The sequence below is a fragment of the Lipotes vexillifer genome, unplaced genomic scaffold (assembly GCF_000442215.2).
Source record: "Lipotes vexillifer unplaced genomic scaffold, Lipotes_vexillifer_v1.1 scaffold1467, whole genome shotgun sequence".
Lineage (NCBI taxonomy): Eukaryota > Metazoa > Chordata > Mammalia > Artiodactyla > Lipotidae > Lipotes > Lipotes vexillifer.
In genome coordinates, this window is record NW_006783896.1 from 453,956 (window position 1) to 466,886 (window position 12,931).

Genomic DNA, 12,931 nt, shown 5'->3' on the forward strand with positions numbered 1-12,931 from the left:
GCGGTGGCGCTCCAGAGGGGAGGGTCCTACGATTTCCTGCCTGTAAACCACGTGCCCAGTTCGTGTCTGACCTCAGTTCTTCTCGTCTTCCTGTGCCTGGATCCGTGCACAAGCCTGCCATTGTGGGGAGACAGGCAAGCAGACACAGGAGCCAGATGGAGGGGGCTGGGAGCTGGGTGTGGGCAAGGGCACGGGTGGATGAGCTTTGCAGTGCAGGAGGGAGGGAGGTGGCCGAGGACAGAGATGGGGAAGGGCCCCACTCGTTCTGGGGACGGGTGAGGCCAGCCAGATGCCGGGGTGATGGCCCCTTACTTCTTGCTGTTGGCAAGTGGTCCATATCGCGACGCTGAGTATGTGGGCAGCCAGTTCCCCAGCACCCTCTGCCCGATGGTGTCACATCCAGCAGTGACCTTGTCAGACTCAGTTACAACGTCAGAAATGCAAACTGGTGATTTTCTCTTCTGTTCTGCTTCCAAGTTTTACTGTCTAACGTGCTTCTGTGCAGAAGAGCTTCTTTTTTTCTTTTCCCCTCTTTTTTTCTCTCTCTTTTCACTGTGGACTCCCAGATTTTTTTTTTTTAAACTTGTGTTGTAATCCCTTACCATCGTTATTCTCTTGGGTGCTCAAATCACCCAGATCTGTCCAGGGCCTTCCCACTGGGCCCTGCACCGTCCTGGCAGTCTGCCCGTGGTCTCCGAACATGTTCCTGAGACCATGAGATGTTCTCCGCCCTCCTTGCGCTCCCTGACCGACACGTGGAACCGGCCATTCTTCAAGGAGCCGTGGTTCCTGTCCATGGGGAGGGAGGCACAGAAGCAGAGACCTGGGTTGCTGGCTCTGCCCATCATTGCTGGGGGGCCGTGGATCCTGGGCCCTAAAAATGAACCCAGCTGGACAGTATCTGTTTTTAAAAGCCAGTTCATACATGTGCCTCCTGTTTGAGACCAGCTCTGTACGCACCCTGGTCCCACAGCGTAGATAGTGGCTCCTGACTCCCTCAGTGTTTTCTCACTTGGTCTCTCCTGGGGTGGACCATGCCCATCGCTGGGCTTCTGGGAGGAGCACAGGTTGGCTCTCAGGTAGCGGATGAGCTGGCTGTCACCCCTCAGGACCCAGTGGTGGGAAGACCTGACGTGTGGGGACAGAGGAGGCTGCAGGGTGTGTCTTGAAGTCAGAGTGGAGTCGTGATGTGGCTCCTGCTACGGCTCCCTCCCAGCCCCCGTGCCCTGCTGTCCACCCACCGTCTTGGCCCTCTGATCTTTGTGTCTAGCTGCCCTGTCCCCCGTGGGGCCTTGAACTTGGCGAGAACTGAGGGAGCCACCCAACCGGGTCAGGCGTAGGACACTTCACAGCCTCGGGCTTTGTTTCCTGATCTTCCGTGGGCAAACTGTCTGGACTAGATCCTCCCTCCCGCCCCCCAGCCCTCATCCCTCATCCACCCACCTGTCAGGGTCCCCGAGACCACCCCAGGTTCCATAAGTTGATAAGAGGCCTCAAGGGATTCAGCATATAGTTGTACTCAAGGCTGTGATTTACTACGGCACCAGGATACAGAGCAAAACCAGCGAAGAAGATGCCTGGGGCTGAGCCCAGGGAAATCCAGGGTCCTCGCCTGATGGGGTCACGCAGGATGAGCTGAACTTCCCAGCCGCGAGCTGCGACGGCACGTGTGAGACGTGGGCCATTGGTAAGCTTGAGAGCGTCAGCGCCCAAGGTCTTTACTGGGGGCTGGTCATCACATAGGCACCTGTGCTGTCTGCCATGCACCAAAGTCCCAGGCTCCTGAAAGCAAGCGGGGCTCAGGCTGGAGCACGCTGCTTGCCCAAATGCCTCAGGCAAGGTGAGCCACTCTTACCATGTCGGGTGGCATGTCTGGAACCCTCCTGAAATCCAGGTTTCCAGACGGGCTGAAGGCCACCTGCGGTTAGGCTCTCTGTGGACAGTGTCAGGCCTGTTCTGTCAGCCCTTCTCTGATGCTCCTGCATCAGCAGAGACTGGAAACTGGGCCCATCCCTGTGAACTTGAGGCCTTGGACAAGTTTCGGGATATCTCGGAGCCCTGTTGATTCTCAGAGGAGAGCCCAGCGCCGGGCCCCTTGAAGGACAGATGAGGCGACTCAGAGCAGGGCTCACACATGCCAGCCCCTTCCCCTCACTCCTCCCTTCCCTCCTTCTGGGTCTTTGGTGTCTGAACAGGGCCCGGGGACAGGGCGTCCGTTCCCAAGAGTGGGCAGAGCCAGAAGCCACAATTTCCTTTGCTTTGCTCGTTCAAGGTCGGTCCTTAACACATGTGGGCTTTCCATCCCACCAGCCGCAGCATCGTGGCCAAGTCATGCACAGCCGCTGCCCAGACCAGCATCTGTTGGCCGGTGCTCACCTCCCGGCTACAGAGCAGGGCTGTGCTGTGGTTTTGACCATCTGTCTGTGCTGGCTCTTTGCCCTCTTGTGTTCTTCCTGAAGCTTTGCTTTCTCCACGTTGGCTCTCGGGTTCTCTCCAAGAGTCCTGACTGCCACCATAGACCTCCTGGCATCTTCTCCTACATGCTGTTCCCTGCCCGCATCCTCTGCGGAGGGCTGGCTGAGCCCCCATAGTCACAGCTCCTGCCCTGGAGCCTCTGGTGGCTGCTGGAGGTTCCCGTGGCTCCCCAGGTCTCTGTGGACAGGAATGTTTCAGAACCACAGAGCAGGAGACCTCAGGGTTTTCAGCCTATGCGGGCTGCCCCAGGGACGTGCTACTGATGACTGGGATCTGGTGTGGAGGAGGATGTGCCCCTGATCTCCAGTGGGTCAGGTGTCCTGGGGAAGCCCGAAGCTCCCTAGGGCTCAGGTTCATGGCCACTGGGTCGGCCGAGCTGTGCCAGGCCAGGGGAAGGGCAAAGCGAGGACGGCATCCAGGACCACCAGGACAGGGTCCTCGACGGGCAGCATCTCGCTGGAGGTCCCTGGCAGGAGGCAAGCTGGTCATGGTCCTTCTTACTGCCCCTCCAGCGGTCTTTGAAGTTCAACTTTAAGAGTCCTCCCCCTTCTCTGGTTGAGCTTCACCTCTGCTCATCGGAGGTATTTAAAGAGTGTTTTCATTTCCCGTTTTCCAGTGGAAAGCCCCCGTCGCTCTGTCCCATCGGGCTCTCCTCACCATGGCAGTTTGCGGCGTGGTCGGTGCCCGGCATCTTGCTCTCTCATTGTTCATCTCCTTCTCCCGGCGTTCCTGTGCATCCTCACAGCCGGGTCTCCCCACGTGGGGAGTCCTCGTTCTTCAGGGGAAGCAGCTCCCTCCTGGGTCTGCTCCCCACCAGCGGGGAGAGTCTGCTCCCCTGTCCATGCCCACCCACCTCCTCTGCGGAGCCTGGTGGGGAGTGAGGGCTGGTGGCCTCATCCTGCATCTGCTTTGCAGGGAGCAGGTCTCCTGTGGGTTGGTAAGCAAAGCCCCACCATTGCTGGGGCCCTGTCCCCCTCACATGAAGAGGCCCTGGGGGAGAGAGAGAACTCGGGGTGTTTGCACACACGGTTGAGAACTAGATCTGGTGGGATTGCTCTCTGTTCTCTTCCATGATGGAAACGTCAATGACTTGTCTTGCTGGAGTACAGCGGGTGTCTGGGTCATTGCTCGTAGCGTTCTTGGCTGGGAGGTCGGGGCTGGTGGGAGAAGCAGAGGTGCCTGGCTCCCGAGGAGCCCCCATCTCACTGGGAAGATGGGACACACCTGGTTCCCTGTGTGCTCAGGAGAAAATGCTGGCCGCCCTGAATGAGACAGGCCGGGTTCCCTGACTACACACCCTGGAACCTCGGAACTGGCCTTGGGGAGAGGGAAGGTCATGCAGGGTTATTAGCTGGGGGTCGGGGGTGGATGGTGCTTCCTAAAGGTGAACTAACCGAGCACTGGCCCCTCGCCGAGAACGAGGAGAACAGGAGCTGGGAAGGTGGGTCAGAAAGGTTCCATGAGCCGTGGCCTGGCTGCCTGGCCGAGGTGTCGGGGGTAGCCTGGCCAGTTGTGGGCACCGTGGATCGTTTGAGAATTTGCTCTGAGGTCGCTGAGGATGAACTGGAAGTGTGGTGGTCGGAAATTGGTTTGACTATATAATAAGAAATGTTAGCAGAGAAGCTGGGAGGCAGGAACAGATGCAGAGACTGTGGGAACTCGAGTGGCCGGTTGGGGCAGGAAGGGGACGAGGCCACGTGGCGGGCGGCCTTGTCTGGGAGGAAGCGGGCTCTGCCACTGACAGGTGCTCGGAGATGGGGAGAAGCTCATTTCTGACACCTGGGGGTTGAGTCAGGTGTTTCTGAAAGTGGCTGGAAATCAAGAGATGCCGAAGAGCCACCTCCACTGTCCCCTTTCCAGCGGCCCCTCCTGGAAGGGGGTTCTTGTGGTTATAAACCGCACCCCCCCCACCCCGAGCTGGCCAGAAAACACAGCAGCTCCAGGAAGGCAAGTGTGCAGAAGTGGCTTCTGTGAGGAAGACAGGGGCTGCAGGGGTTGCAGAAACGCCCCATTTTCTTTTCTGGAAAGAGGACAAAGGCATAAAAGACCAGCTGATTAGTTTCTCAGAGCCTCTGTGTGCAGCCTTGTTAGGTAGGGGTCCCGGGAATGATGCTTGGTAGAGATTTCTGCCAGATGACAAAAGCCATCGAGAGTGATGGGCCCGCCAGGGCCTCAGGGGGATTGAAAGACTGCGGAGACCCATCCATCAGAGTCAGGCGGGCTGCCTCGGGATCCCCTGCCCAGGCCCATGCTGCTTGAGCTCCTGGGACGAGCTCATCCCTGGGAAACACTGGCTCTGGAGCCTTCCTCCTCTGCTTGGCAGGAAGTCTGAGCCAGGCGCCTGCCTTGCAGGGAGAGGCGCCTTCTCCAGAGCCACAGATGGCCTCCGATCGGGTGGGGACGGGCCTCAGCTGCTGCCCCTCCCCCACAGGACCGGGAGCCCCACCCAGCGTCATGCCCCCACGAGCATCATTTTGGAAGCTGCAAGGCTAAGGTGAAGGCACATCACCTTGACTGGGAATCACTGCCCTAAAATGCTCTGTTCACTGGGGCAGTGGCTCTCTACCCAGGAGACTCTGTCCCTCAGGGCAGATCTGGCCACAGCTGGAGATCTTTGTGGTCGTCACAACTTGGGATGGAGGAGATGCCACTGGCGTCTAGTGGGTGGAGGCCAGGAATGCTGCTAAATGTCCTACAGTGCCCAGGACACCCTCACAGTATGGAATGGTCCAGCCCCAAACGTCAGGAGTGTCGAGGCTGAGAGCCCCCAAACTTGGGTGTGTTTTAGGGCTCGTTCCCTGTAACGCAGGCCCTCTCATGCCTCTCGCGGCAGGAGACCATGATGGACCACGCCCTTCGCACCATCTCCTACATCGCGGACATCGGGAACATCGTGGTGCTGATGGCCAGGCGCCGCATGCCGCGCTCAGCCTCCCAGGACTGCATCGAGACCACCCCCGGGGCCCAGGAGGGAAAGAAGCAGTATAAGATGATCTGCCACGTGTTTGAGTCCGAGGATGTAAGTAAACGCTCGGGTGTGACGTTCCCCTCCCGACGGCCCAGGCCCCATGGGCTCTGTGGTCCCAGGAAAGCACACAGAGGATGTGGATTCTGTGCCCCATCAGGGACGCTTCCAGTGGAAGTGGTGATTTTTCTAACACTCTGAGTTTGCAGAGACCGTGAACACAGCTCTGTTTCGCTTCATGAAATAAGTTTTTCAGGAGCTGTTTGTAAATGGAACCGTACTTAAATATGCCGAGGAGCTCTTTGACAAGGTCCTTTAACAAAACCTTGTTCTCCCCAAATAAAGTAGCCCTTGACTAACTTTTCTGCTGAGATGCACGCCCCACACTCCAGGGTTGCAAATGGGGAAGCGCCTCTGCTTCTGCTCATGGCCATTTCAGGCCATAAGAAGTTGGAAAATCCAGTGCACCCTTGGACAACATGGGTTTGAACTTCGAGGGCCCACTTACCCATGGACCTTTGTCAGTAGTAGATGCTACAGCGCTACACCATCTGCCTTGGTTGACTCCGCGATCATGAACCGCGGACACGGAGGAATTGCGGGTACGGAGGGCTGACTGTAAGTTAGACACAGATTTTTTATAGACTGTACAGAGGGTCACAGCCCCTAATCCCCATTTTGTTCACGGGTCAACTGTAATTCTGACGTTTAAAATACCGCAGACTCGCTAAGAGACCATAAGCCCATTGACTCCTTCCTTGGATGGGATGAGAGCATCTTTCTGAGCCTGGAAGAGGGAGAAAGGGACCGGGGAAGGGAGCCGCAGGGCAGGAGGTGAGCGGGGTCTCTGGGCTGCCTCCTGCAGGGCAGATCTGATTCAGGATCACCCAGGAGGCAACAGCTGAGCTGTTCTTGGGGCTGTTGCCAGAGCAGGATTTTAAAAAATTTTCTCTCCTCCATGGATGCTTGGAAAAAGGGCATTCTCGGTTACCAAGGGACTTGAGGGTGTGTCAGGGACCCGGAGCAGTGGGGAAGGGTCCCAGTGTTTTCATGTTTGAATGCAGGGTGGGTGGAGGCAGTGACCTTTTTGCTGAGAAATTGAAGTCACCTACAAGTGCTTTGAAGCAATGACACATTTATAGGAGAGGAGATTTACATACAGACTCACCAGTGCACACACGTGTTCCTTTCACCATTATACAGATGTCTGTGGACACCTGCATGGGAATTTGTTTGGCTCACGGCTCGAGGAGTCTCAGAGACCCGGCCTGGGGGCATGTGATGGGTCCTGGAGAAGGGCTGTGGTGATGGGCAGGTGCGGCAAGAAGCAGGCCAAGTGGCAGGGGGTGAACAGTCTGCTGGCTCGGGGAGCAGGAAGGGGCTCCGAGGTGCCCACCATACCCTGGGTGCTGCTGTGGCCTGGGTTTCTCTATTCCGTGGGAGAGAAGGCTGAGAGCAAAGGTGGGGGCGGAGTTCCAGGTGGTCCTTGAAGGCACATGGGAAGGATGGGCTGGGAGGGGCGTGAGGGGATGGAGCAGCCATCCTGAGAGTTGGACCTTGATGGTGGCCCCATCAGGGCCCGACTGCTGCTGGGGTGAGTGAAGGATCCAGGGTCCAGTGAGAACAGAGGGGGACACCTGGAGAAAATGGAAGGTGGCCCTAAGGACCCTGGTGGCCCTCTCAGAGTTTCCATTTCCCTTCTGTAAAGTGGAGGGCAGTGCAGGTGAGCCAAAGAAGTGGGCAGCGCCCCCCACTATTCGCCCACCTGCAGGAGGCCCCCTCTGAGTGCCAGCCTCCAATGCCAGCCCCTCGGGGAGGCCCCCGTGACGTTCCCTACCTTTCTGGGCTCACAGCCTTGGCTGTGACCTGGGGGCAGGGGCGATCCTTCATGACTGGCCCCAGCTCAGGTGGCAGGGATGCCAGGACTCAGGGCAGACGGGGGATGGGAGACTGCAGCCAGCTGCTGATGGGAAGACGCCGAGGTTCCCGGACTGCGCCGCATGGAGCCCAGGCATGGACCACCTTGCCCTCCCAGGCGCTCCCCCAGGTGATGGGCGCCGACCGGGCAGAGCTCAGAGAGGAGGCTCAGGGCAGTGGGCAGTGGGCGGGGGGAAGGAAGTGATGCTGTCACACCCCCTTCCCAGCCAGGGGACCCCAGTCAGAGGAAGATGGACCCAGAGGCCTGAGGGCAGCTGGTGTCAGCAAACCTGAGACCCCCAGGGGGGGCAGGGCACATCCAGGCCTCTGGGTGGCCCTCGGCCCTCCACCCTCCATCCTGGGACCAGCCTCCTCCTGGAGGCCCCACTGGATCCTCAGCTTGGCCTGAGCCTCGGGCCAGGCGCTCTCCAGGACCTGCCACCGCGGAGCTCCCTCCACCGTCTCCATACACGTTTGGGCCAGTGGCGCCACCTGGTGGTCCCGGGGCTCCGTACCTGTGGCTGGTTCTCCCTCTGAGCAGAGCCGCCAAAACTGCCAGGACGCTGCTCCTGCGGGCGGTCAGGGCTTGGTCCTGCGTAGTGGACCCGGGCTTCCCTCCTGCCGACCGTTCGGGGCCCAATTTTGGGAGGGCCGTCTGGTCTAGAATCGAAGGGCTCCGAGCTCTCCCTCTGTTATCCAGCCCAGCCCGCGTTTTTCACAAAGACTTATTCATTCGCAGCCCAAGAATCATGCAGCGTGTAGAGCAAGAATGGGATTCAGGCCGAACCCCTCAATTCCACATGTTTTCAGGCCCTGTTGACCCGAGGTTTGCTGAGGGGTCCCACTGCTCTCCCCCAGCTGCCTGGCTGCCAGGGTACTTGACGTGGCCCAGGAGTTGGGTCCTTAGCCCTCACTTCCCATGATCCTTTATCTGCACACCAGCAGGTGGCATGTAAGCTTTGGCAGTGACTGTTCAGAGTCTGGGCCTCTGCAGTATCAGATTCAGTCCAGTCCATAGAAAGTGGGCCTGTTGAAGTAGAAAGAAGTGATTGGCTCCACGATTTGCCCTGTGCTGGTGTCCCCAAGGTCGCATGCTTCTCGTTGGCCTCAGCCTGACACATCCACATGCCCCACGAGAGCAGCTGGGCACACATCCTGCCTGCACCACCCCCCCGCGGCTGGACTGGGTCCTGTTGCTCCAGAGAAGTCATTACTGGGTGGGTGACTGACAGTCTCTGTGACATTCCCCAGAGGATGCACCCCCCAGTCTGTGTTAAGAATAGGATGGGTGGGGGACTGCCCTGGCGGTCCAGTGGTTAGGGGTCCACGCTTCCACTGCACAGGGCAGGGAACTAAGAGCCCTCATGGGCCAAATAAATATACTTATTTAATAAATATTAATTTAATTTTAAATAAATTAGTTTAAATTTCATTAAATGTAATAATTAATAAATATTTAAATAAATAAAACACTTGTTAAAAAAAAGATGGGTGAAAAGAAAATATAGTACAGTCGCCAGTGAAAGCAATGAAACTATGATCATTAGCAAATAATTCATAATTTCCCCAGACGTTATTGGAAACTGTGCTTTGTCTTAGGATGTCTGGAATTTAAGGGAGCTCGGGTGGGGACAGGCAGGGCACCAGCAGCAGAAGGGCTCCCCCGACAGAGACCCGGGCCATGGTCTCTCTGTGGCCCCCCCTTGGCGCCCGTGCGCCTGCCCGTCTCCATTGGGCGCCCCTCCCCACAGGCTCAGCTCATTGCCCAGTCCATCGGCCAGGCCTTCAGCGTGGCCTACCAGGAGTTCCTGCGGGCCAACGGCATCAACCCCGAGGACCTGAGCCAGAAGGAGTACAGCGACATCATCAACACCCAGGAGATGTACAACGACGACCTCATCCACTTCTCCAACTCGGAGAACTGCAAAGAGGTGGGTGCCCGGGATGGGGGGCACAGCTGGCGGGCCGGGCGGGGTCAAGCCTTCCTGGTGTGTGGCCCCTGCTTTCGCAGCGAGCACTTGTGTGGGAATGCGGTGCTGATGTAGGGGAGAAGCTGCTGACGGTCAGTCTTAAAATGACCTTGAAAATGTGCCTTTTAATGCTGCTGTTAGATGGGGGCTCAGCCCCTCGAGGTGTTTCTGGAAAGCGTGCGGGAGGCATCTTGAAAACGGGGAACTTGGGGCTCTGCCCAGGGTGCTGGGAGGCCGCCCGTAGTGAAGCCTTGGCAGGTTCCAGTGGGTTTGCTCAGGGGTCTCTAGAAAGTTCTTCAGAGAAGAGGAGCAAATCCCTGGGGGTGGCCTGTACCCTAACTGCTTGGGAATGACTGAATGATCCTGGCTTGTTGCTGAATGAATGAATGACAGGCAGCTTTCTGTGAGTGACCCGTGAGGCAGAGAGAAAATAGAAGGACTTTTCCAGACAAGAGCGGGGGCCGGGCTGGGTGTGCATCTGGACTCTAAGAACACGTCCCTCTAGCCTCCGTGGGGCTGGTGGCGGGGGCAGGAGCCGGGACACTGGAGCCAAGCTTGGGGCTGGAGGAGGGGGTCTGTGCTCCTGGTTCCCAGGATGGTTGGGTGGGTCCCAGGAGGGCTTGGGAGCCAGAGCTGGACGAGGCCAGGGAGACAGCAGGCTGGCCGCAAGGAGGTGGCCTCGGTTCTGAGGGCAAGGCAGGCACCTGGCCCGGGTCGGGCTGGTCCTTCCGGGATGCTGGGCAGAGGCCCAGCCCCCAGCCCCCATCTCAGGTGGGCCTCTCTTACCCTGCCCATTTCCTTGCAGCTGCAGCTGGAGAAGCACAAGGGTGAGATCCTGGGTGTGGTGGTGGTGGAGTCGGGCTGGGGCTCCATCCTACCCACCGTGATCCTGGCCAACATGATGAATGGAGGTCCAGCTGCCCGCTCAGGGAAGCTGAGTATCGGTGACCAGATCATGTCCATTAACGGCACCAGCCTGGTGGGGCTGCCACTCGCCACCTGCCAGGGCATCATCAAGGTGGGTGCGGGGCCCCACCTCGCTATATCCTCGCTGCTTTGTAATCCCCCCCTCACCCACCAGAATGCTGAGCCCAGAGAGACCCACCCAGTGACTTTGAACCTAAGACTGTACTACGGCCCTGACATCAGAGAGGGACCTGGGCTGCCCCCAGGTGAGGGCCGAGGACCTATAGATGTCGGGTGACCAGGTTGTCTCAGTTTGCCTGGGACTTTTCGCTGACAGTCTCACCTGCTGGGCAAACAGGGAGGTTGGTTCCCCTGCCTGGATCTGAGCTGGGAGGCTGCTCTCACTGTCTGACCCGTGAGCCTGCAGGTTCGGGAGGTGCAGACCCTCCCTAGAGAGGGTCACGCTGACGGGACACAAACAGGTGGCCCCTGCTTGTCTGTGAGAGCCCCCCGGGCTGAAGTGTCGGGCAGCCATCCAGGGGGACCTCAGCACGGCGGTGCCTTTGCTCTGTTCAAGGGTCCAGACAGTGGCTCAGCCTACGGGGGGCCATCTGTCCCGCGGCTCATTCCCTCCAGCCCTGCTGTGGTCTCGGAGCTGGAGGATGGGCCTCTGTTCTCCCTTGTCACTCAGAGATGAAGGCCCTGTGAGGGGGCTCCTGGACCTGGGGACCCAGTGGGTACTGTGCAGCTAGACAGACAGACAGGCACAGAAGAGGCCTTCATCAGAGGTACCAGAGGCTTGGCCAGCCGGGACCCTCGCTCTGAGGGCTGCAGCTCCTGGGGCAGTTTCTAACCTGGGCTCTGATGGGGCCGTGTGTGTGTGTGTGTGTGTGTGTGTGTGTGTGTGCGCACGCACATGTGCACAGAGGAGAAGCTCCCTGCTGCTGCAGCCACTGGGCCCCTTCCCCTCCCCCCACCCAACCCCAGGACCATGGCCACAGCATCCACTGTCCTCTGGGGCCTGAGGTCTTCCTTGGCCTGTCTCAGCATAGACACCAGAGCCTCCTGCTGACAGATTTCCGCTCTGCTGGCCACACCCTGTCCTCGCACCACCCCCAGCATGAGAGTCCATCACTGGAGGATGCTTTGTTTTGAGGAAGGTGCCCCCACCTTCCCAAACAGGAAGTCCTCCTGCACTCAGCATGGCCAGGTCCCCTCCTGGGCACCACCAAGGGTGACCTGGTGCCGGCTTCTTGGTTGTGCACAGAGGCGCTCGGAGCCTGGCCTTGCCCCCAGGGCAGCTTTTTTTTTCCCATGTCAAAGGGCACACCAGAGCACAGGGGCCACGGCACACACTGCCACCTGGGATGCCCAGCACCCCTGCATCTGGTCAGGGTGATGCCTGCATCCACGCACAGAGGGACACCAGGGCTGGGAGGGGCCTGCCTGGCTCGGTCCCCCAGCTCCCGGGGCTCTGCCCTGCCACTGGCTCACCCTCCCAGGCCCCTGAGGTTGTCCTCCCAGCGGCATCTGAGACCCACTGGGCTTCCTGTTCCTCCTCTGCAGGGTCTGAAGAACCAGACACAGGTGAAGCTCAACATCGTCAGCTGCCCGCCGGTCACCACCGTCCTCATCAAGCGGCCAGACCTCAAGTACCAGCTGGGCTTCAGCGTGCAGAACGGCATCGTGAGTCCGCTCGGCAGCCTCCACCGTGCACGTGGACGGCTTGGTGCAGGGAGCTGGGGGGCAGCTCTCTGTCCCTCCAGAACCGCTCCTGTCTGATGGGGCAGGTCCCGGCCAGTGGGCACGGCTGCCAGCAGCCAGTCCAGGCAGGGCGGGCGGGTCAGCGTGTGGTCATGGCATGGGTCCCTCCAGCCCTGCCCTCGGCACCCTCGTCCCAGTGGTGGCTGTTCTCTGCAGACCCCTGCTCTGGAGTGGAGAGAGGAGCCCTCCCACCCCTGCAGTTGGGACCTGCAGCCGATGGCAGTGTCAGAGTCACTGTGTGCAAGACACCCACCCACTCATTCATTTGTTCATTCATTCATTTGCTCATTCACTCACCCATTCCGAGCCGTGTGTGAGGTTTCTGAGCTGTGTCAGGCGGGGCCCCAGCCACTGAGGAGGCAGGAGGGCCTCCAGGAGGAGGTGATGCTGGGCTTGAATGAGTGCTGGTCTGGCCAAAAGTCTGTGCCTGTTCCTCAGGCTGGAGTTCTTCCCTCCAGAGTTCCCACCTCCTCTTTGACCTGCGTGAGCTCTGTTTCCTGGGTCGTTTCTCCTGCAAAGGTCCCAGTGGGCAGGGAGGGATGTGGCCACAGATGGAGGACAGAAGAGGGAAGGCCGGTCATTTCCAGATTGCTTAAGCCAGCCCGGAGTGCTAAAAAGCCAAGGAAGAGATTGTGCGGTGGATGGGGGTGGTGTCGGGTTGAGGGGGAAGACGTGTATGTCCCTCCACGGTCACAGAGGGGACACATTGGGAGAACGTTCTAGGAAACAGGGCTACAAATGAGACAGAATTTCCCCCGTCACTACCTGGTGCAGGAGTGTGGAGAGTTTACACGGGGCCGGGGAGAGTCACAGGACATCTCTGTCCCCTCTGGGTTAGGGCGCACTTGCTGCTGTAACAGATGTACCCCAGATCTCAGTGGACTGAGAGCTAATCTGTTGTTTGGGTCACAGTCCAACGTGGGGGGGGGGGGGG

At 59.0% G+C, this 12,931-nt stretch overlaps 1 protein-coding gene across 2 annotated transcripts in view; it reads left to right on the plus strand.

The window, feature by feature from the left end:
- APBA2 (amyloid beta precursor protein binding family A member 2) overlaps window positions 1-12,931 on the plus strand; it is a 63,357-nt gene that overhangs the window by 41,131 nt on the left and 9,295 nt on the right. For both annotated transcript variants that reach the window (XM_007456422.1, XM_007456423.1), the window contains 4 exons: window positions 5,309-5,494; window positions 9,109-9,288; window positions 10,133-10,345; window positions 11,800-11,919. In XM_007456422.1, coding sequence (XP_007456484.1) covers window positions 5,309-5,494; window positions 9,109-9,288; window positions 10,133-10,345; window positions 11,800-11,919 — 699 coding nt within the window. The remainder of the gene's footprint in view (window positions 1-5,308; window positions 5,495-9,108; window positions 9,289-10,132; window positions 10,346-11,799; window positions 11,920-12,931) is intronic.